Here is a 23,897-nt window from a genome sequence, read left to right as displayed (position 1 = left end):
GAGGTGTACCTTGGAGATAATCCATCCAGTTATGTTTTATGAGTTATGCAATTTTCTATGAGTATTGATAAAGAATTTATAAAATTAAAAAGGAACTGTCCATTTTGGGGTAATTTTTGGTAATTTAGGAGATAGAGATACAGACCCCCTCATCTCAGCCAGTGCATGGGTATTAATTAGACTGACAAAGGCTTGACAGGGAGAAAGAAGAGTTCTCCACTGAAGGGAGTGGGCTTTCCCACTGGGAAGAGGCAGTCTGGAGCCTGGAAATGGGAATTTGCTAGGTGGAGCCTGGAAATGGGAATTTGCTAGGTGGAGCCTGGAAATGGGAATTTGCTAGGTTGGCCTCTTATGCCCTGAGCTCTGAGACATTGTGATAATCCAGGTTGGTGGCTTTTGGTCAGCCAGGGAAGTATCTTGTAGAGGAATGTTTATCAATCCTTTAAAAAAATAGTCTTTGCTCTATTTGCTGAACATAAAAGTCTCATTCAAGAGAGAAGAATGGTCTGAATAGATTCCCAGAGGCTGAAAGTTTGAGATGTGCTGGGGAGCCGGGCGTGGAGTGGCTTTGCTGGAGTGCAGCCTGGTGGGGACCCCTGGAGTAGATGTCTGGAAAGGGCAATGGCACGTTCCCCCATATGCCCTGCCCGTCTCTTTGTATTGCAATCATCTGCTATTTGTCAGTCCCCCCCTCTAGCTCACAAGCTCCCTGAAGGCAGACCCCCTGAGTCGATGGCTCTTATCATAGTGCTTGGGCTCGGTAAGTGCTCAATAAGTGTCTACTGAGCACACCTGAGTGCCTGTGCTCCCTTGTTGGGGGATGTGTTCCCCTAGAGACTCGCCTGTATCCCTAAGGGCTCTGTAGACATCTGGGGGGGGGGGGAGCCAAGGAAATGGTAAACTCATCACTGATATTTCATCAGGGTTGGGTGACAGAGACCACTCCTATCACTGCAAGCAAGAAGAAAGCTACCAGAAGAGTCTCAGGCACTCAAAAACTGACGCAAGGTGGGACCATTGAGTGTCAAGGAGTAGGTACGTCTGCCTGTGACAAGTTACAAACACACGGGGCCACGTCATAAGCCTACGGAGTCATTCACAAGCATCCTCCCTGAGGCTGAAACACTGAGTCTGAAAGAAAAGGATGAGTGGGGTAAAGAACAAGAGATTCTCTTGCAGGATGAAATCATTTCTCTTCTGCCAGAACTGACTCACTCCGGGGGGTTGGCGAGGACTTGTGCCCCGGAGTGAAGATGGAAAAATGTGATGCTAATTTTACTACTTGATTATATTTTTGTTTCAGGTGATTTTGCCAAGTTTTTTATTTGCTCACAGCGGTGTTAAAATAGAAGCAGTTGATATATTTAAGGGCTTAGAACCCTCTCTGAGTGTCATACCATCCTAATTTTCCCCAGAGAAACATGATACTCCTGGAGGCACGGAGTTTGGTGGCATGATAACCACAGAAGCTCCTATTTATGGAGACTGTATTGTGTGCCAGACCATGGGCTAAACATTACATTGAGTCATCTCATTGGATATATTGATTTCTCTTTCATTTCGCCTATTATTTTTTTTCAATTTCCCCTTGTACAGATAAAGAAACCGAGATTGAGGTTGTTCAGGAAGGTCACAGAGGCTTGCAGAAGGTCACAAAGCCAGCAGGTGGCAGACCTGGGACTGGAACACAGGCTGCCTGCAAACTTCTAAGGCTTCGTTGGTGACTGTCTCCCCAGGAGGCAGGAACTGTGATTTCGCTGGGTCCCAAACTGGTGGAGGATATGGACTATGAGTCAGAGCATGGCACCTTTTGAGAAACCCCTGGAGGCCTGTGAAATGCCATTCGCTCCCCAGACTTAGAATGTGCTTATTGTCCCTTCCATCTGTCTCAGAGAGTCTGGCTCTTTCACATGGTGCTCCCTGTGGCCTAGACGTTTGGCTCTAGGTGGCCCAGTGTGGAGCTGCAGAGAACCGCCATGACCCTGTCTTCCTCGCTCTTCCCATGGCTGCTGTTTCCCCTCCTCTTGGCCTTGCCTGTCTCCTGCTCCAGTGGACAAGCCCCTGGCACCTGGGCTCCAGCTGACTTCACGTGGACCCAACAGTGTTTTGTCGATGTGAGTGCCGGTCACCTCTCATCTCCCTGCTTGGGGCACCTCTGTGGGTACCCCCACGAGACCTGCCTGATGCCCACCACGTGCATGCTGGAGGTGAGTCCTGTAGGGTGAACCTTTCACCAATGGGAGGCAAGGGCTGATGGGTAAATTACTCCCTCCCCACCCACCATGGGGTGAGGACAGGCACCAGCTCTATAGCTTTTGTGTAACACCTGGGGGGTAATGAGTGTTAAAGAAAAATATTTTGAACGAATGCCCACCTACGTAGTCAGCATGTGCCTTAGTAGAGGTGGGCAGCTCAGTGACCAGCTTCCTTGGCTTGGTTCTCCTCCCCCCGCCCCTTCTTCCTTATTCCTGCTCCCTATAATCCTTAGGAGATTACATTCCCTAACAAAGTTTTGAATCCTGTGAGTCCTCAGATTTGACTTTCTGGGAAATCCAGGCTGCTAAGACAGGTGGCAGGGTCTGAATAATCTTATATTCATTCGTGGTCTTTGGGGACAGCCAACATACCTGGGGCAGTTCGTCTCTGTGTTTTTGGGTTAAGGACAGGACACACAGAAATGGAGTGGAAAGCCCCAGTCTGTGACCTGAGGCTGGGGACAAATTGCAGAGCACGGCCTTCATCTTACTTCAGACAGCTTTCCGTTTAATTTCCCAGATCCATTTCCTTCTCCCCACTTAAAACTCACCAGTAAGTGGCTTCCTTGCATAACTGAGAGATAGAAAAATACCAAAGGCTGGCCCGGCCCACTTGGTCTCTTCTTGGGCACTTTTTGCCACTGCAGGGAAGGAAGGTGGTGACATTTGTCTTCATGCTTCTCTGATTGAAACCTGATTTCCTGGTCCCCAAGCAAACCAGGGTCAGTTCCCCTCTCTGCATAGACTCATAATACCCCAGGAAGATGCTAGGAAGAGGCAAAAGGCATGTGTGGTCCTCCTGAGACCCTGTGGAAAGAAAGACGAGAAACTCCAGCCAAAAAAAGCAGACTTAGGAAGTCACAGTTTCATAACAGATAGGGCCATGTGGTGGTCACTGGGCTGAAGAGAAGGGGTCTGATAGTGCCGAACAGCCAGTGGGGTCAGGGGAGGAACTGTACCTTTCCAGCAGCGTGTAACCCATTGCTGCTGGCCGCCCTAGAGAGACTGCCAGGAGACCTTCTGTAAACCTGGGGCCACTTGAGGGTAGCCCTGAACTTACTGAGAAGCCAGAAATTCAATACAAGTAACTCATAGATCAGTATTGTGAAAAGCCATTCGAGCTTACACCTACAGGGATTGTGAGAGAGATGGAAACAAATAGGACTGATATGAGCTTCTGCACAAGCTGGAGGCACAAGGTTAAAGATCCCAGGGCCTTATCTAAAAAGACCAAAGGGCTTCAGTTCTGGGTCTGCAGACTGGAGCAAGAAGAGGGCCTCATCACATACTTACTTCGTTGCACATGGCTGCCAACGTTGTCGCTGTTGGAGACGAGTCTTGCATGGTTTGCTCCTCCACAGGGATGGTTCCTGGCTGGTCCTCATCCCGCACAGGCTTCAGGGGTTATTGGAAAGATGGCAGCCCCACAACTTGTTCAGTGCCGTGCTGGGCCAAGGTGGGCTACTTGGGCTGCCTACGTTCTTCAATGCACATGCCTGTGCTCACCCATATGCCCTGGGCAGGGCTGCTGGGCAGGGTGCCTGGGTCCTGGGAGGCTTAGCTCCAGACCCCTGTTGACACCGTTGGTGCCACCCGCCTGAGTGACCACCTTTCCTCACCCACACTTCCCTGGCTTTCCTGCTGAGCACCATTTTGAAGCACGCGGTCATACTGGCCATTTTGCCTACTGTTGTGAAACATGAAAGTTGGATCATTGTTTCCCTAGAGAAGTGCTGGCCATGTCCTTTGGTATTTGTTGTTCAGAGCCCCGTGTTATGACCACAGATGGTGCCATTGTCCCCCTCCCTCTGGGCAGCAGATGCTCTCCGGCTCCATATAACCTGTGTGTAACTTATGTAACCAGAAAGAGACTCCAGGTATGATTCTTTTTTTTTTTAATTTTTAAAAATTTTATTTATTTATTCATGGGAGACACACAGAGAGAGAGGCTGAGACATAGGCAGAGGGAGAAGCAGGCCCCATAGAGGGAGCCTGATGTGGGACTCAATCCCGGAACTCCAGGATCATGCCCTGAGCCAAGGGTAGGTGCTTAACCGCTGAGCCACCCAGGCGTCTCCCCAGATATGATTCTTGGTGGAGGAGGAGATGATGATTCCCCTTGAGGTGACCTGGAGCTCTCCCCAGGCACGGGATGGCTGCCATAATTTATACCGCAGCAGATACTTGTTTAATCTTTGCCTCAAAAGGTTCCACGTTGCATTACGAAGAAGCACATCCAGCAGAAAAGGAGACATCAAACTCCTACCCAAATTACACCAATTGGAAAACAAAATCCCCGTTTCTCATCATCCATGTCAAACATTTAAAACCACTCCGATGAAAGTCAGCAAAGTGCCTGTTCACATGTTTCTCTGTTTTTTGTGTTTATGAAGAACCCCAAGCTCGGCTGCTTGTAGAGAGTAAGCTGGAATTCCTGGGTTTCTTGAAAAAGGTGCAGAAGAGAAGGAGTTGTCTCCAGGGGGCATGAAAGTCCGAGGTCTCGTTTCGCCCTCTCTAATTTGTCTTCCTGGGCTCTTCTGCCTTGAGGCATTTCTTTTGTGGCACTGGCACTCTGACGTGGGAGAGTGTGGTTGGAAGTTGTGGACAGACGCTGTGCTGAAGACCCACGGAACTGAAGATATCTGAGGATGCCGCCTCTGGTCCTCATTAGGGAGTCCTGGCTAGTTCACATTTCTTCTTGAGGCCACGACCATCCAGCTGTACATGGAGAGACTCCCTCCTCTCCGCCCTCCTTTCAAGGCTGCCAATGATAAGACTTTGAACTAACTCTCGCTACAAAGGGCATCAACCCCTCTCACAGCCCCCTCTGCTCCATAGCATCAGAAGAATCCCCCCCAAGGAAGTGAGAGAAAACCAAGGACCAGTCTTGAATTGATTATGTGTGAGATGGATATTTCAAGGCTGGCCTCTCTAGCAAAAAAACTTCCACCCAGCTGGATTCCACATGTAGAAAAGAAGGGCCCTTTTATAAAATACCCGATACAAGATGTTGACCTTTCGGAATCCTTTGGGCAGACCATTTCAAAGGGTGGATATTGTCAAAGGTCACCTAAAAGTAGAAAATGGTAAATAGAATTTAATCAAAAACGGCTGGAAGGACACCCTCGAACCAAGCCGAGGTGACAGACAAGGCCAGGACTGTGTCCAATCTCCAGCTTTCACCTCTGACTCACACCACCCCAGAAGCAACTGCTCATCTGAGCCCTGGGGGGTCAGGGGTACCACACATTCATGCATTCTGCTCAAGCCCTGACCTTTCGAGCACTGGCCCAGGCTCTTGCCAGCTGCCTGACCATGAACCGCACACCAATGGTTTTTGGGTTTTTAGCTGGGGTCCAGTTGCCCAAAGGCTGCTCTTCAGGGTTTATCCCTGTGACGGCTTTGCCTCCCCCTCCTCCGGGACACGTTTGGCTCTCAGAAGCAGACAGATGACTAAGAGCCTACAGGATACTTTGCAATTTCCTTTCCATTCAATTCGACACTTATTTACCAAACACCTACTATGCATCCGACCGGGTTCCAGGAATATAGATCTCCCTGAGACCGGGAAGCCAAGACACAGTTCGGTCTCAGAGCAGTGTTGGAAACAAACACAATAAAATAAACCACCACCACAAAAGCCGCATTCCAGCCACCAAAAATGTTGTTTCAAGCAAATATGTGTATGGGATTCTTGGGCATCCCTAAGTAGGATTCCAGGATTCCAGTCCTTGTCTCCAAACACCCTCTTCTCTCATCCTCCACACCCCACAGTTGTCCCATGCCTCTTCCAAATTCCCCCAAAACCCCTTCATTGGGATTCACCTCCAGGCTGCTTCTGCTCATCCCTGGCCCTGCTCTAGGCTCTGTGGCTCCCGAGGGCCAGCTGGGCACCAGTGCGTAGAGCCACAGCTCTCTGCAGCTCGGCTTCAGGTGGGACAGGCAGCCACTGAGGCAGCATGTTCTGTGCTTTGGGCCTGTTGTGCCCAAGATTGCAAATCCGAGAAACCACCAAGGAGCCGACACCGATGCAAGCACATGAGGGTTTATTTACAAGCTCGAGCCTGGGTCCAAGGATACTCCACACAACAGAGCAGGGGCTTGGACCCCAAGGTGGGTTCCAGCTGGGTTTTTTATGGGCTGGTCTAGGGGATTTTCATAAGGGGTGGAGGAATTTTTTCCATTCCAATATGGGGGACAGGGTGGGGGAGTTAAGATCTGATATGGGATTTCCTGCCGAGGACATTCTGCTGTTTTTCCTGTAGAGTTCAGCTCTTATTCACAGGGGCCCAAGATGGCTGGACTTGTGCTAAACTTGAGGTGGAATGGCCTTAATTTTCTCGGCCTCCACAGACCTGCCCCCACACAAATGAGACAGATCCAGTCCTTGTTCTGGAGAAGGTCATCGTAACTGGAGACATCAGCACCAAAACAGGCAATCGCAATTCAGCCTGAGAGGTGAGGGGCTCTGGGATCCAGGAGGATCCAAGATGGCCCCGGGGAGAGGGCCTCGGCTGAGGCCTGAAGGGTGAATCTGGCTTCCAACGCAACCTCTGTGACTTTTGGACAAGTTACCTGGCTCCTCTGTGCCTGTTTCCTCCTCTGAAACTTGGGGCTTATGCATTATAGTGGGGTCGCAAGGCCCTAACGATTTAATACAAGCGAGTGCTTGGACCAGTGTTCAGTGGTGCTCAACAAACACATGATTAGGACATCAATGCACTGAATCACACATTCCTGGGCTGTAGTCACAAAGCAGCTTTGTGTTTCCCCCCACTGCCCCGTGCATCTGGAAACATCTCCAGACTTTCCTGGGTGCTCTGAGGAATGTCATAGTGTCATTTCCACACGTAAACCAGCACGTGTGCTCTCTCAGACAGGGGGATCTTCCAGTCACTCTGTCTCTGCTCCGGAGGGGGCTGGCTGCCTGGGCAGGGCAGGGAGAGGGTCCCTTCTTTCTTTTCCTTGCTCACCTCCTCCCATAGTCACCAACCGTGGTTCCTGGGCTCCCTGGGAGGGGGTGTGGGAGGGGGCGATGAGGGGAGTGGGACCTTCTCTTGCATCTGGCCCCCACCGTCCTAAGCCTAAAGCAATAGTTGTCTGTGCAAACCCTCCCTCCCAGAGCCCTGTTGCCCTCAACGGGGATGGGGCGTTGGACTCTCCCGGCCGCTCACCCTTTGCCAGGGCTCCAGGTGGGTTCCTCTCACAACACAGTTTGGTGTCATTTATCTGTTGTTTCATTGTTTCAGCTGAAACCTCTCTCCTAACTTCCTCCCAAACTAGCCACCACCATCCTCCCTGGGGGCTACGAGGAGGTGGTTTGCTGGGAGGTGGCACCTGTCACGAGGGTGGCAGATGAGATGGCAAAGGTGGGCAGGGACTTCTTTATCCAGGTGGCTTAGGACTGTGACTCTTGCTTCCCAGGTCCTGCCATGATGGGAACAAGGGTGCAGAAGGCTAGGTAGGCCCTGCCTCCTTATGAGAATGACAACCCTGTGTGGACTGCTGTGCAATACAAAGTGTCTTTCATACCATGTTCTCATTTAAAACCCACAACTTGGGATGCCTGAATGGCTCAGTGGTTGATGGTCTGCCTTTGGCTCAGGGCATGATCCCGGGGTCCTGGGAGCCAGTCCCGTAACAGACTCCCTGCATGGAGCCTGCTTCTCCCTCTGCCTGTGTCTCTGCCTCTCTCTTTGTGTCTCTCATGAATAAGTAAATAAAATCTAAAAAAAAACCAAAAACAAAAAAAAAGATAATTTTCAGTTTTATATATAAGGACACAGGTTCAGGAAGCTAAGTACCAAGGTCACACAGCTAGGAGGTAGCAGGTTCCAACTTAGTGATTTGATGTCTGTTTCATTCCTTCCATTACACCATAATACGTAGAGTGAAGGACATGGGCGGGGGGAGCACCCTTCTGAAAGCCTGGCCTTGGGCAGGGCGTTGTCCTCTGGGAGGAGGCAGCCGTGGGAACCACGTGTGCCGGACCCGGCCTGCTGTACTCACAGCTGCAGTGGGCATTGTGTCCTCCACACCCAGCTGCCAAACAGAACTGGCCAAGCTGGGCAAACACGGGCAGTGACTTCACCCTCCCTGCTTCACACCTGACGCTAGACAGACCCAACGAGTCCAGCCCAGGGTCTCGACCTCCCCATGCTGTGGACAAATCTGGGTCATCCAAACCCGGGTGAGGAACCTCTCTGTCCAGCAAAGAGCCCCGGATGAAGCCTTCTAAAGCCAAAGAGAGAAGAGTAGGTTCTTCACAAAATGGTGACCTGCTCCAGCCAGGACCTAGAAGTCTGCTGACCCCACAGCCTCACCAGCCCTTTGGTTACTAGGACCCTGGGGCTTCAAGAATTCTTGTCCTCTCTCCTTTTCTGCATAATTTGGTTTTAGCGCATTAGAAGATAGGAAAGGAGAAAAAATGAGTGGGAAATATCAGAAAGGGAGACAGAACATGAGAGACTCCTAACTCTGGAAAACAAACTAGGGGTGGTGGAAGGGGAGGTGGGTGGGGGGGTGGGGGTGACTGGGTGATGGGCACTGAGGGGGGCACTTGATGGGATGAGCACTGGGTGTTATTCTATATGTTGGCAAATTGAACACCAATAAAAAAATAAATAAATAAAAAAAAAGAAGACAGGATCCTTTTTTTTTAAATTTATTTTTTATTGGTGTTCAGTTTACTAACATACAGAATAACCCCCAGTGCCCGTCACCCATTCACTCCCACCCCCCGCCCTCCTCCCCTTCTACCACCCCTAGTTCGTTTCCCAGAGTTAGCAGTCTTTACGTTCTGTCTCCCTTTCTGATATTTCCCACACATTTCTTCCCCCTTCCCTTATATTCCCTTTCACTATTATTTATATTCCCCAAATGAATGAGAACATATAATGTTTGTCCTTCTCCGACTGGCTTACTTCACTCAGCATAATACCCTCCGGTTCCATCCACGTTGAAGCAAATGGTGGGTATTTGTCATTTCTAATAGCTGAGTAATATTCCATTGTATACATAAACCACATAGAAGACAGGATCCTATGCCAAAGTAGGAGATAGAAGAATTTAAACTTTGGTCTCTATAGCAAGAGGCTTACCTGACATTTTGTTTTAATTAATCTCTCTCTCTCTCTCTCTCTCTCTCTCTTTTTTTGGGGGGGGAGGATAGTAAAGCAATCTATATTGATTGTAGAAAAATTGGAAAATAAAAAAGGGTGAAGAAAAATTCACTCATGAGCTTTACACTATACAATTTTTGCGGAATTCCTTCTAACATCAACCTCATACATATAAAGCATATGTATAGACACGCTTGTAATAACAAGATCAGAATTGTGGAGTAGAGACTATACTGTAAGCTGCTTTTTCTCCCGAAGTTGTATGTGGCAGGCATGTCCCACACCATTAAGCTCAGCGGACTCTTAACAGCCTTGTGTGATGGATTCCGCATTGTGCTAGAGAGATGACACAGGGGATGAACTAACTGGTGAGGGCATAAATTGTGAAAACTCTCTAGGGACCTCCCCCCCGGGAGGACCCTGTTTGGTCACCTCTTAGCAACACAGCCTGAAGAAACTGAGCCCATAGTGCAGAGGGCTCAGAAATCTCCTCTCTTTTCTTCGTAATAATAAAATTATACTGAGTGCTTCTCAAGTTCTCCTACGCCTCAGGATGTGCCCCACCACAAGTAGTTCCTCCAAAGGAAGCCTGGGTACACATCCAATCGTCTTTGCCTTCTGTCTGCAATCTCTGGCCCTGAGTGCTCCAGGGTTTCCTTTTTATGAGAGCCCATAGCACCAAACTCACCCCCTTCCAGTTCTCCCTCAATTAAAATGTGTGCAACTCTGCTGAAAGCCTTTTTTGCACAAGAAGTTGGCTTGGCATTAGGGGGACTCCCTGAGTGATGGGCCTTTGAATTGGATTTTTTTAAAAAGATATTATTTATTTATTCATGAGAGACAGAGAGAGGCGAGAGACACGCAGAGACACAGGCAGAGGGAGAAGCAGGCTCCATGGAGGGAGCCCGACGTGGGACTCGATCCCGGGTCTCCAGGATCGCGCCCTGGGCTGAAGGTGGTGCTAAACCACTGAGCCACCCAGGCTGCCCAGAATTGGATTTTTAATAACAGACCAAACTCTATGACCTACCTCACAATGTCCCAAGGGAAAGCTCTCTTGCTTTTAAATTCAGGGACATGGAATATTCAGTCAAATGGATTCAGAAACCGCATGCCTCGGCAGAGGGTTGTGTTGGTGGTCTTAGACTATTTGTGAGTGTTACGAGAGGCCTCACTGTTTCTAGCACTCTCTCCCTCACCATTCTCAGTCTGTAACTAAACACCCCGTGTCAGTCGCCTGTTGTGAGAACCACATGATGTGCCTTTTGTAGAGAAGTTTCTCTTTCCATTTCAGGACTTTGCTAGAAATGACTTCAACCATTTTTTTCAGATTGGATTCTAGCTTAATCCCCCTTTCTCTTTCCTGTCTGTGCACACTTCTATATGAGAAAAGTTAGAAACATTTTTCAGATGTGTTTCCACAGCCCTTGAATCTTGTTATTCTGGGGGCTTGGCACTCAGTGAGGCAATGGGTTTGGGGAACTTCCGGTGGAGGTCAGAGAGCCAATAAACCACTAAATAGTTGGTCAATTTTGATGATTAAAATGGTTTGGACTGAGACACGTGTCAGATCCTGGTCTTGGGGGAATGAGGAAAGGCGAGAGTGTGAAGCGAAGAATGTTCACGTTAATTTAGCATGGAAGAACCATGAATCTCTCCAGAAGATCTTGGAGAAGCTTCTCCCCCCTTTGCCTGTGATGAGTTAGTCCTGAGGCTGTCTGTCATCAGCCCAGAACAGGTAAGGGATGTGGGGGAGAGAGCAGTCTTGAGTCTTCTGTTGGGTTTGTGAGAGCTACAAGTTACGTGAGGGAAACTGAGGTCATAGGAGGTCAGTTGGATTCTTGTTTCTTCCCTTGCTTCAGGCTAAGTCTGGGTTGGGAATGGAAGAACACTTTAGAAACACCAGGTAATCAAAGAGCCTGAGGAATCAGGGCAAGAGACTCGCTGTCTGAGGTGATGAAGTGGAGGCCACAAGAGGCTCAGCTCAGCGCATTGACCAGGGGGTAGGTGCAGGGGTGGTGGTGGGGGCGGCGGGCAGACACAGCACTCTGGGCCCTGCTGCCTCAGCCTGGTAGGCTAGGATCCCATCTTTCCTGGTGTCTTGAAGAGGGGATTCGGAAGTTCCATTAGCCAGAATCATGGCTTCCCAAGCATGGCCATGCCCTAGACTCTGGAGCCTGTGAGTTCATTAAATTTTGTGGTAAAGGACAAGGTTGTTGATCAGCTCATTAAAATAGAGAGACCATCCTGAATCATCTGGGTGGGCCCAGTGGAATTGCAAGGGTCCTTAAAAGTGGAACGGAGAGGTAGGAGAGGGAAGCAAGAGAGACGGCAGCCCGGGAAGGGCCCAGCCTACCACCGTCGGCTTTGAAGATGGAGGAAGGAGGCCATCAGCCAAGGGACGCAGGTGGCCTTTAGGATCTGGAAAAGACAAGAGACTGGATCCTCCCCTGGAACCTCCAGAAGGAACACGGCTCTGTTGACACTTTGAGTTTAGCCCAGAGAGGCCCATTTTAGACCTCTGACCGCCAGAGCTGTGTAATAATTGTGACCATTGCAGTAAATTTTTTACAGCAGAGATAACGCACCCCCCACCCCCTTTTCATCCCCTGTTACCTGCTGGTTTTAGCTGTTTGCTGCCTTGACATGTTTTCTTGAGGAATTATAAAAGGCAACTGGGAATTAGCTGTTAATTTGCCATGATGGTGGCGATTATGTCTGCTTGGCTTACCACTACCAGTGAGGGCCTGGCCCAGATGCATATTTGGAACACGAATAAGTAATGAAATTCTTCAAAGCGTACCTCAACCTCGGAGACAACGCACCCTTATTCCCTCTCTCTGTTGCCCAGATGATAATCTAGACAAGGGAAGCGTAGAAGGTAGTTGGCCCCTCAGAAGAAAGAAATTCACCTGATTGGCCTCATTTCATCCAAACGATCCACCCTGAGAAAATGAGCTCACAAATGCAGAACGATTGCTCTGCGACCTGTAGACAGATCGGGGAAAATACCGGTGGCCAGACAACAGGCAAAGAACTTGCCGGAACATGGAGTGTTGAAAGAATGGGGTAACCATGGGGCAAAGAGATGAAAACATTGTTAGCCTGGCTCAGCTGTGAGAAGTGGTCAACGTCGTCAGGAGAAAGACATGCACTTCCTTTGCACTCTTCCGTGCTGAAGAATCAGAAGGACCCCGGGGGCCCTTCTAGAAGCACTGGGAACCTGGAGATTCAGACACTGAGCTGGAACCAATGGGGTGGGGACACCAGAAGGGTCTTGGGAGACAAGAGAGGGAGGGAGAGCAGAGAGAAGAGAGACCCCTGGCTGCTCCCAAGAGTCTACGTGGATGAGGGTGGCCTGATGGGCGAGAGATCTGTTTTGTTGGCCTTCGAGGCTCCCGGTGTGCACAGTTGGCTCAGCTTCTAGAAAGTTCATCACCCCCTGGGAACGGGCCAGATTAATACATCATCCTGGCCTCAGGGGCAGAGGTAGTCAGATCAGTCACGAGGATCTTGTGCAAGGTTGTGTGGGGTATTTTCTTCAGTGTCCAGGTCAGATGATCCAGGCCGTGAAGTCAGCGTGGGGTGGGAATTCGGATCCGGGCTGTCTCAGGTCGTGGCCCCTGCAGGGAAGGGGCTGACAGTGCGGGGACCCCTGTGGGACGATGACTTGCAGCGGAGAGGGGCCCAGGGACTGGCCCAGCAGACACTCTTTTCTTTTACCTTTTTCCTTCTGCCTCCACCTCGAATAGCCCACTCAGGGTGGTGGTTTTTTTGTTTTTTTGTTTTTTTAAGGAGTTGTGAAAGGACGCGTGGGTGTGTGAGGGGCACCTGCGAGGACTGAGCTGCAGCTTCTAGCACGGGAGCCGGGGAGCAGGCGCGTCCAGGCAGCGAGTGGTCTCTGAGCCACCTCCAAGTCAGGGCCCGGCTACCTCTCTCCTCCTCTCAAATTGTAAAATTTGCCTTGTTCAGTAGCACAGAGCTCCCAAATCATTCCCCTTCCCTCCTTTCCTTCTTGAACTTTCATTTTTCACAGGTTGCAGGACTGCAACCTATTCACACACACACACACACACACACACACACATGCTTGTTGCAGAGGAGGACATGTGATAAAAGCCGGGCCCACAAGAATCTGAAAGATTGATTTATTTAGACACCTACTATTCTTTTCCCCCTCGCTAGGGTTTCTAAGCCAGGACATGTGATCTAGAAACAGCCAATAGCCATTTGCTCACAGTGGTTGAAGGCCACTGCTGCATCAGGAGAGAATACGAATTTTTTATTTTTATTATTTTTAAAGATTTTATTTATTTATTCATTCATGAGAGACACACAGAGAGAGGCAGAGACACAGGCAGAGGGAGAAGCAGGCTCCATGCAGGGAGCCCGATGCGGGACTGGATCCCAGGACCCCGGGATCACTCCCTGGACCGAAGCAGGCGCTAAACTGCTGAACCACACAGGGATCCTCCAAATTAAAAAGAAATTCAGAGGAAAGGGGTGCCAGGGTGGCTCAGCCAGTTAAGTGTCATAATTTGGTTCAGGTCATGATCTCAGGATTATGACATGGAGCCCTGTGTCAGGCTCCAGGCTCAGTCTGCTTGAGATTCTCTCCTTTTTCCTCTGACCTTTCCCCCACTCTCTCTCTCCCTCTCTCTGTCTGTCTTAAACAAATAAATAAATAAATCTTTAAAAAATTAAAAAATAAAATAAAATTCAGAAGAAAGCCAAGGTGAGAAACAAAGATCATGAAAGTAAGAGTCCTGACAGCCTTGCTTTGGTACCTGGATCCAGCCCTTCCTGAAGTCCTTATCCATTCATTCATAAATATCCCAGATTCATAAGGCAATACGCAGCTATTTTGCTTAAACAGAGTTTCCGTCATTTGTACCTTGGCTAAGGAAGTCACTTAACCAAGCCCGACAGAAAGTCAGTGTTCTACTAGCCTTCATCTGGTGACAAAGGACACTTTTAATCCCATCTGTTCCATTGCCATTAATTCTTTTAATATGAGGACTCGTTTAGTCATGTAACTTTTTTTTTTTTTTTGGTAAAATGTCTATTGTCTCAGGAATTCTGGGAACCACTACTAAATATAAAATCAATTAGAAATCATGTAGCTATAAGGAAAAATATTCAAGGGAGGAAACTTGACAGGAAATTCCAACTCGGGTGGGACATTTTGGACCTAAAAGTGAGGCTCCCTTTATAATTGCTGCCTTGGATATTCTTGTAATTCCAATGTTTTCAAAACAAATTTTTTTGAATAGCCCCAATACACTTAAAAATAATGAAAAGACAAGAAACAAAGAAGGAAGTTCTGAACAGAGTCCTGCCTGCCCCCCCACCCCCCACACCAGTCCTATGGGCATCGTTACAGATCCAGGTCAAGTGACCACCTGGACTGGGCTGTATCCTCTGAGCAGATACTCACTCCTTCCTTCTCCTATTCAGACATCAGGTATGTTGGATAAATAGAATCTTGGAGAGGACTGGAGCAGTGACCATGGGGTGTGTTGTAGGAGGATTTCAGTGGGAGTCCTGATATCTGTCAGAAGGGCTTAATTAGGATCAGTGGCAGGGGATCCGCAGGGTGCAAGGCCTACCCCCTTAAGAGCTGCATGTGGAGGGCTTGCAGGGTGCAGACAATGGGGGGAAGGGTGCACACAATGGGAGATGAGAAAAAACAAAATCATACATTCCACATTGTTGAGACTCAGGGAGCAAGGGAGGCTGATGTCCTTTCCTCGGGGTGCAAAGGGACCCTGGCAGCGTGTGGCAGGGGTGAGAAACTCTTGGGTTCCTCAGGAATCTTCCCAGCCACATCCTAGAGCCCCAGGGCTCACGTCCTGTGATAAAAGTCCAGGGGCCGTACACGTGCGTGGGCTCAGCCCCACCACCCACCCTCACCTTGCTCCATCTGGAGGTTTTCCCGGCAACACTGATACTGATTTATGGTTTGCCGAGCCTAGTTTTTTTTTAAACGATTTTATTTACTTATTCATAAGAGACACAGAGAGAGAGGCAGAGACACAAGCAGACACAAGCAGACACATGCAGGGAGCCTGACGTGGGACTTGATCCCGGGTCTCCAGGGTCAGGCCCTGGGCCAAAGGCAGGCGCTAAACCGCTGAGCCACCCAGGGATTCCCTGCAGAGCCTAGCTGATAAGAATCCACCTAATTCTTTGATACTAATTCCTCTGTCCTAGAAGCAAGACTTGTGTCTCCAGGTACTAATGTCCGGATAAGGCTCCAGGCATACTGGAAATGGGTGTAATCGCAGCTGCACCCACCAGGCCGCAGCCTGCTGTCACCCTGCCCCGAGGGGGGAGCTGTCGGCTGCTCTGCACACTCTGCACACCAGGCTCCTCTGCCCTCTGATGATGCCCTTCCTTCCTTCCTTCCTTCCTTCCTTCCTTCCTTCCTTCCTTCCTTCCTTCCTTCCTCCCCATTTAAAGTTGCTGTTCTAGTGGAGTGCCTGCAGATCACTAGAAGTCAGGCGTTTGGTTCAGCAAATAACGAATTCGCGAATGAGGGAGGCAGGGCCGGGGCACAGGTGGGGAATCTGGGAAATCCGCGCTGAGAGCACTGCTTGGGGGGGAACCGATCTCGGTTCTCACTGTGCAGTGTGGTCCTAACACACCCGGGGGGCCCGTTAGATGACTCTACTACTAAGAGGAATTTGAAAGAGTCACCCCCTGAGAACCATTTTCCCTAAGAATGATTTTTTCTGTATGGTATACACACGTGTCCTCGTAGGGATGAGTATCAAATCAGGTGCAAAATGTGACTTAGGTGGCGGTAGCATGCTGAACATCTCGAAGAAGAGCAAATGCTTGCTAGCCAGCAAGCCCCTTAGTGGGCCACGCTCTGTGTTTGCACAATAGGACAGGCCAGAAGGATGAAATAGGTGCTGAAATAAGTGATAACCTAACGGGAAGAGTGAGATCTCTCATCCATCTACTCTTTCTTCCATTCATCCATAAAGTATTCACTCAGAGCCTGGTGTAGGGGGGCTCCATGCCAGGCACCGGGGTTGGGACCGTAGGAGGGAAAGGTGTGGCTCTGCCTATGGCACCTGTGGGGTTTGTGATCTAGCTGAGGACACACGCAGAAACCGTCCCAAAGGAAGCCAAGTGGGCTGAATGCCTCTGGGGGGGTTCCAAGGGCCTGGGGCTGCCCCGCCCGGCCCTGCACCATCCCTCTAGTCACTCGTGGCTATTGTATCCTGGCCAAAGCTGCCTGTGTGACTGAAGAGTTGAAAATTTAATATTATTTTATTTTATTTTTTTTTAAAGATTTTATTTATTCATGAAAGACACAGAGAGAGGCAGAGACACAGGCAGAGGGAGAAGCAGGCTCCATGCAGGGAGCCTGACGTGGAACTTGATCCCGGGTCTCCAGGGTCACACCCTGGGCTGAAGGCAGCGTTAAACCGTTGAGCCACCCGGGCTGCCCAATATTATTTTATTTTAATTAATTTAAGTTTATTAGTTCTTTACTTAGGGATTTTTTTTTATTAGAGAGAGAGAGAGAAAGCAGGGAGCCCGATGCAGGTCTTGATCCCAGGACCCTGGGATCTGACCTGAGCCGGAGACAGATGTTTCACCGACTGAGCCCCCCAGGCACCCCCTAATTCATTTAAGTTTAACTGAAAGAATACTGGGCACAGTTACTAACAGACTTTTTAGCACGTTTGGAACAACTCGGGTGCACAAATCTTTTTCAATTTAGACCTTATGAGATCTAAATACAGGTTGTGTGTTTTCTGACAATTTAGGATCCTAAGTGAGAGGCTCTGCAAGCATAAAATGCACCTTGGATTTAGATGTGGTGCCCCCCCCCCAAAAAAAACACCCCAAAAGCCCCCGTAAAGGAATTCATTGATAACTTTGTTTGTTTGCATGTTAAAATAATACTATTTTGGATATATTGGGTTAAATAAAATATGTGATTGAAATAGATTTCATCTGTTTTTTGTTTGTTTGTTTGTTTCTTTTTAAATGTGACTCCTGGAAACCTTTAAATTACACATGTGACTTGTATTCATTTCTCTTGAGTGGTGTTGTCTAGGGGATTTTGAAGACAGAAAGCCTAGCCTGAGTTTCGACAGTAGCTTTACAGAACTGGGTCTGTCAGGTGGGGAGGGCGGAGGACGTTCCTGGGAGGGGGGAGACCGGGTTGTGTCGTGACCGTCCTAATGCCAGGGATGCTGGGTGGAGTGGGGGAGGCATGGCAGGGGGACAGGCGGGTCAGGATGTGGAGGCCGTGCTGCGGGTTGCCTTGACCTGCCACGCTGAGTGGGTTGCGCTCAGTCCAGTTGGCCCAGAGGGAGTCAAGGAGGAGTTTGGGCAGGAGCAGGGTGGTTAGGGCGGCTTTGGTGACTGTTATCCGTCTGCAGTGTGTCAACTGGGAGGCGGTGGGGAGAGTCAGCGGCAGAGAGATAGCATCTTGAAGCCCCCAGCAGTGACTCTGCAAGTACCCTGTGGGGTAAGAGTGCTTCCCCTTAGCCAAGAACTCAAAAACAAAGAAGCAAATATATAAACAAATGATAACATTTCACACAGTTCTTGTACAAATAAACGTAGGCCTCATTCACACTCCAAATTACCCTTTGTGGTAATTTCTTCCCCTTTAAGGTTTTATTTTTTTAATAACTTTTTAAAGATTTTATTTATTTATTCATGAGAGACACACAGAGAGAGAGAGAGGCAGAGGCACAGGCAGAGGGAGAAGCAGGCTCCAGGCAGGGAGCCTGATGTGGGACTTGATCCCGGGTCTCCAGGATCACGCCCTGGGCTGAAGGCAGTGCTAAACCACTGAGCCACTCGGGCTGCCCAGTTTTTAATTAAAAAAAAAAAAAACAAAAAACAAAAAAACAAAAATCCTGTGCAGTGATAATGTAACTCGACAGCATCCTGGAGCCTGGGATGTAAGTGGACCTGTTCGGTTCACAAATCTCCAAAAAAATGGGATACCCTGGAAGTCCAGAGTCACAGGAAATAAAGATGTAGGGACATGGGTAGGGATGACCACAGAGGATCTGTGAAGTTCATGGACCCCAGAATTGTAGGACAGCAAGGGCTTCTAGGTCTCATCCAAGTCAGTCTTTCACTTCACTGAAGCCTGGGCCCAGAGAGGTTCCACGACACGCATGGGGCCACACAGCGAGTGAGCGGCCTGAGCCTCGGGGTTTTCCTGCACCTTCCACCTTGCCACATGGAGTGTTATCCACTGGGAATGCTAAGCCTCTGATGAATCCAGAAAGATGAGGCGAGAGCATGAGGAAGTGGGCGAGGTGGCAGTTGGGTCTACTGCAGAGAGAGAGAGGTTATGTGAGTACACGCAGGCCTGTGACTAACCGACGCAGGGCCCCTCTGCGCTGCAGCCCTCGGAGCCTCATTGGTTGATCCCCCATTAAGGGCTCAGGGACAGCTGCCCAGTGTTGGGACGCCGGGAGGAACACTTAATCCCACCTAAGGAGGGGCTGTAGGGTGGAGGGTCCAGCCCACCACCACCCCAGGAAGGTTTCCAGTGCCAGGGCCTCTTCCTTTCTATGTTTGCAGGGGAGAAAGAAGGATTGGAGGATGAAAGAGGGGGAGGCACTGGGAAAGTAGGAGAGGGAGAGGGCCCAGGGTCGGCTGAAGGCCTGGCTCGGGTGTAAATGTGCCGAACATTACAAAGGCTCTCGAAATAGCACTGTCACAGGTGAAGGCGGGGACACAGGACAGCCTCCCGGGGCTGCAGGGAGCAAAGGAAGTGAGCACAGAGGTCAAATGGCCAGAGCTGGGTGGGGGCTGGTCTGGGCCAAGAGTTCTGCAGAAAGGACCAGGACGTTTTTGGTTTTCATAGCCAAGTCCTGTCCTATTAGATGGCACCTGTGGAGTTGCTCGCATTTCAGGAAATATTTTCTACTTAGGGATCTTTCAAGAGGAAAACATAAAAGCCCAGCCTCAGCTCTGAACCAGTCCAGCTTCTGAGCCACAATTACAGCTTATGAATAGCTTGGGCTTTTTTTTTTTCTTTTCTTTTCTTTCTTTTTTTTTTTTTTAAGATTTTATTTATTCTTTCATGAGACACACAGAAAGAGGGGCAGGGACACAGGCAGAGGGAGAAGCAGACTCCCTGCAGGGAGCCCAGTGAGGGACTCGATCCCAGGACCCCGGGATCATGCCCTGCGCCAAAGGCAGACGCTCAACCACTGAGCCACCCAGGCGCCCCTGGCTTGGGCTTTCTTAAGGAGTCCTTAGGCCGTCCAATGTCCAATGGACAGACATGTCTTTTATATATTTCCTTGAAAATGGACACCCAACAGTAATCATTAAATCATTGAAGTATTAACCCTCTGAAAACCAACCCATGGGCCCTGGTGAAAATGCCACACAGGCTGGCCTCCTCCCAACCGCACTGTGCTCTTCTGTCTGCACGTAGCACAAGTGGGCATAAAGCAAGAGCAAAAACACAAGCAAATGTTGGCTTTTGATTAGACATTAAAGCTCAGACAGTCATTGAACTTCTTGAACTCTGCGGCTTTAGTCCAGGTTGGAAAGCAGGTCAAGCAAGTCAAGCCGAGGGTAGAGTGTGTGTTCTTTTGTTCTTGCAGGCTTTGAAGATTGTTTCAGGGTTAATGTTTGACTTTGGGTCTTAACTATTTTATGCTGTGGTTTGCTCCCATGCAAACAAAACATAAATCTTGCAGTGAATGAAGATCTCACTTTTTTCATTACTGGGAAGAGCATAAGCTCCTTTTTTGGGGGGAGGGTAATGCAGAAAGGGTAAAGCGTTCAGGGTCTAGAGCAATGCGGTCCAATAGAAGTATAATGTAAGCCACACGTGCAGGCCACTTAGGACGTGTTAACTTTTCTAGAAGCCACATAGACCAAAAGTGAAGCAAATGGGCAAAACTCACTTTAATAACATTTCATTTCATCTAATATGTTCAAAATATTATTTCAGCATGTAATCAATATTTTAAAAATTATTCATGAGCTATTTAATATTCTTTTCTTCATACTAAATCGTTAAAATATAGTGTATGTTTTATACTTACTGCTCACCTCAATTCCAACTAGCCACATTTCAAGTACTCAGTAGCTGTATGTGGCTAGCGACTACTATATGGGGCAGGACGGTTCTAGAGTCAAATTGTATTGACTTAGACACTGCCTGATTTTGAGCAAGTTACTTAGGCTTCCTGTGCCTCGGTTTCCCCATCTGTAAAATGAGAATAATAATAATGGGATCTGCTTGTTGGGTTTGTTGTGCAGATAACATGTGTAAATACCCTTAAAGCCCTTGGCGCAGTGCCTGGCCTATATTTGATCAATCTATGTCAACCATCATGATCAGTTCTGCCACAAGTACACGAGTTTTTCTCCAAAATAAGGTACTTCCAAACTAAGTGAAACTGTGTTAAATTTAGAGCTTAGATCTTTTTTAGGGGGAAAGAGGCGGGGATCTTTATCAGCTCAAACCAGGTAAACAGACTCGAAGTACTTCAATTTTTTATTTCATCAAACCAGGAAAACGTAAAATGACCTTCCACCTACACCTATGGTAAGAGAAAGCAAGACTAGTTCAACCAGTTACCTATGGTTTTTTTCCCCCATCTTGTCAGTTATATTCAAGGCAACTGAATAGTTTTGTGTGTTTGTAAAAGCACAGGCATTTAGGTTTTGAGGGGGTGAGTCGGAGCTTTTAAAAGTAATAAAACAGCGTTAGTTGGAATTCCTTGCCTTGTTTTCTAAAGCGGCCTTGCCTCTGAGGGACAGTCACATCCTGGTTGACTTCCACGTTGTCCTTGACCTCAGGGTTTCCTTCTGGTGCTCAGAAGCACACCAGAGGAATGGAGCATTTGCTTTGTGGTCACAGGGGCCAATTTGTTATGTGAAGCTTTTTCCTTAATCCCTGCTTTGGCGCCTGTGAATGAGCATAAGAAGACACGTAAGATTGGATGGGGCCAAGTTGTCAGGGCTTGTCCGCACGGGGCCAAGACTGGGAAGTACTCCTGTCACTTGCTGCGTGGTATGAAGAAGACCCACAGGGAGTTGGGAAACTGACAACCATTCAGAGCCCAGGTTGCCTTCATCCCTAGTTTTAGTGGTGGCGCCAAACATCTCCGTGACATTTGCTCCAAGTACATTTGTATCTTTTGTAGGAGGTTTTAGGAGATTGGGGCTGATCAAGGAAGAAATGACCATGACAGGCAGTAACACAAAAGCTTTATTAGGCCATGTGGGATGGGGTTGTATGAAGGAGGAAGTCTCGCACAGCCTGAGACCACCCAGAGGCTCCAGGAGGCCAACATCCAGAAGGGGAGCTCTGGGCAGAGAGGGGCAGGTGGGGAGTGGGGCTCGGCACATGCTGGGTGGTCTGGGGGTCAGAGAGCTCGGAAGGGTCGTGGTAGCCTGGCGTCTTGTATTTACAAATCTCTCTCTCTCATCAATGGTCAATGGCTACTGGGTGAGGTTTCAAGGGGTGTGTGAAACTCTAGATGTGGGCTCTAAATGGCTAAAAATCTGCTTGCTTGGCTATTTTAAAAATAACCTGATGCAGATGCCTGGGTGGTTGAGTCAGTTAAGCATCCCCACTCATCATTTCAGCTCAGGTTGTGATCTCAGGGTCAGGAGACTGAGGTCAGAGTCACACTCTGTGCTCAGCAGGGAGTCTGCTTGAGATTCTCTCTCCCTCTCTCTCCTTTTGCCCCCAACTCACCAAACCCCTGCCTCATGCACACGCGCTCACTCTCTCGCTAAAAAGGATTTAAAAATAACCTGATGGGGGCACCCAGGTGGTTCAGTGGTTGAGCATCTGCCTTCAGCTCAGGGCATGACCCCGGAGTCCTGGGATCGAGTTCTGCATCGGGCTCCCCGCAGGGATCCTGCTTCTCCCTCTGCCTGTGTCTCTGCCTCTCTTTCTCTCTGTGTCTCTCATGAATAAATAAATAAAATCTTTAAAAAAATAACCTGATGTGTAAAAATTTATGTTTGATGCCAGTGGGCTTTTGAACAAATGAGTCTCAGCCTCCAGTGGAAAAATACAGAGCCTAGAGGCCAATACACTGAAGCCATCTTTGACCGATTTGAATCACCATCTTACATTCCCTGTGTGAACAGTATGTTCCAGCAGGAAGAGCACAGGGGCAAACCTGGGGTTCGGGTGGTGGCTGGGCCCCTCCCTAGCTGTACCTTCAATGGACACTCAACCCATCCGGGCCTCACTGTCCTCATCCATAAAATGAGGGGTGGGACCGATGGACTCTGAGTTTCCAGCTCTAAATATTTATGACTCTCAGGTTCTCAAAACATCCTCATGGCGGTAGACAGGATTTGTTTCATTATTGACATTTGTCGACAAGAGACCTGAAGCACAGAGTTGGTTAGCACCGAGTGTTTTATCAGATCTCACCCAGTTCCTGGCAAGAACTGGATTAGAATTCACCTGTGGGGATATGTGGCTTCTTTGTGTTTTCTCTTATCCTGATGGGCAAAAGAAGGGGAAATATTTACAAAATGTAGCTCTGGAAATGAATGAAAATTATGTCACTGTGCGTGGCTGTGGTCCAAAAAAGAGATAACCGAGATTGAAGATTTATAGGCATGCCATCGTATTAGCGCTCTATTTTCTTCTTCATGGTTACATTTACAAACATTTAGAGTAGAAGAAGCCCAGTGTCGCTTCCTTTGTTGCTGCCTGTAAAAATCAGAGTGGATGAGAGGTGATTCCTGAAGACCCCACACCTGGTGACGATGTCTACAGGTGTCGGCATTTCCCCCACATCCCCGGGGCTCCTATCATCCTGCACTGATTTGTTAAGTATGTGCTCTGAACTCTCCCTCCTAACACGGATCTTCTCTGTCACGATAATTACTATGAAGACTGGTTACTATTTTTAATAAAGCGTATCTGTTGCATACCTGGATCAGTCTCGGAGGACGTGCTGGAGAAATACATTCTGTTTTACTCATTATTGTTGGTTCTATACAGAGAGTTTGACTTCTTACGGTCAACAGCTAGGGAGTATCCCCTTCTTCTTCTTCTTCTTTTTTTTTTTTTTTTGAGCATCCCCTTCTGAGAAGAGGGTGGAGGGTTTACCTAAAAATAAATAAGTTTTAAAATCTTCATCCTGAGACTTGTCTAAATTGTAAAATAAATCACTCAGGAGTTTCAGTGAATTTTTTGGCCCTAAAAGCTTCTATATTTGACTGTCCCAGAACGCTATGTTCTCTCTTAAGCTATGTCCATTGGCTTTGGGTTCCAACATTTCAGAGGACTTGGTGACCCTGTTTTCCAGACTTGAGTTTAATTGGAGAGTTAATTATCTGAGCAAGAACATGTAAACCAAGTTGAGTTTGGGGGCGAAGCCTGGGATCTCCGTTCCACCTCAGCAGACAAGAAAGTCTTTGTGAAGCTTTGTTGATTATATTTTTACATAAGCAGATGTTCCATATAGCAGAGGCAAGAAACCAGGGAGAAGAGCCTGTAACCAGATCGTGTTTAGCTAAGATGAAGACAAAA

At 48.5% G+C, this 23,897-nt stretch overlaps 1 protein-coding gene across 5 annotated transcripts in view; it reads left to right on the top strand.

Annotated features, from left to right (window-relative positions):
• LOC144288027 (uncharacterized) overlaps nucleotides 1–23,897 on the top strand; it is a 60,604-nt gene that overhangs the window by 12,701 nt on the left and 24,006 nt on the right. For 2 of the 5 annotated variants that reach the window (XR_013355983.1, XR_013355984.1), the window contains 2 exons: nucleotides 1,597–2,207; nucleotides 4,463–8,743. Coding sequence is in view for 3 of the 5 variants with exons in the window: in XM_077855606.1 (XP_077711732.1) it covers nucleotides 2,051–2,207; nucleotides 4,463–4,582 (277 nt within the window). In the remaining 2 variants the exon portion in view is untranslated. Of the gene's footprint in view, nucleotides 1–1,596; nucleotides 2,208–4,040; nucleotides 4,133–4,462; nucleotides 8,744–23,897 lie in introns of those variants that run through there. The other 3 variants (XM_077855607.1, XM_077855606.1, XM_077855608.1) reach the window with 3 other exon arrangements.

Source organism: Canis aureus, chromosome 17, assembly GCF_053574225.1.
Source record: "Canis aureus isolate CA01 chromosome 17, VMU_Caureus_v.1.0, whole genome shotgun sequence".
Classification (NCBI taxonomy): domain Eukaryota; kingdom Metazoa; phylum Chordata; class Mammalia; order Carnivora; family Canidae; genus Canis; species Canis aureus.
Note: the sequence above shows the minus strand (reverse complement) of the source record. Positions and strands in the feature narration are given on the sequence as shown.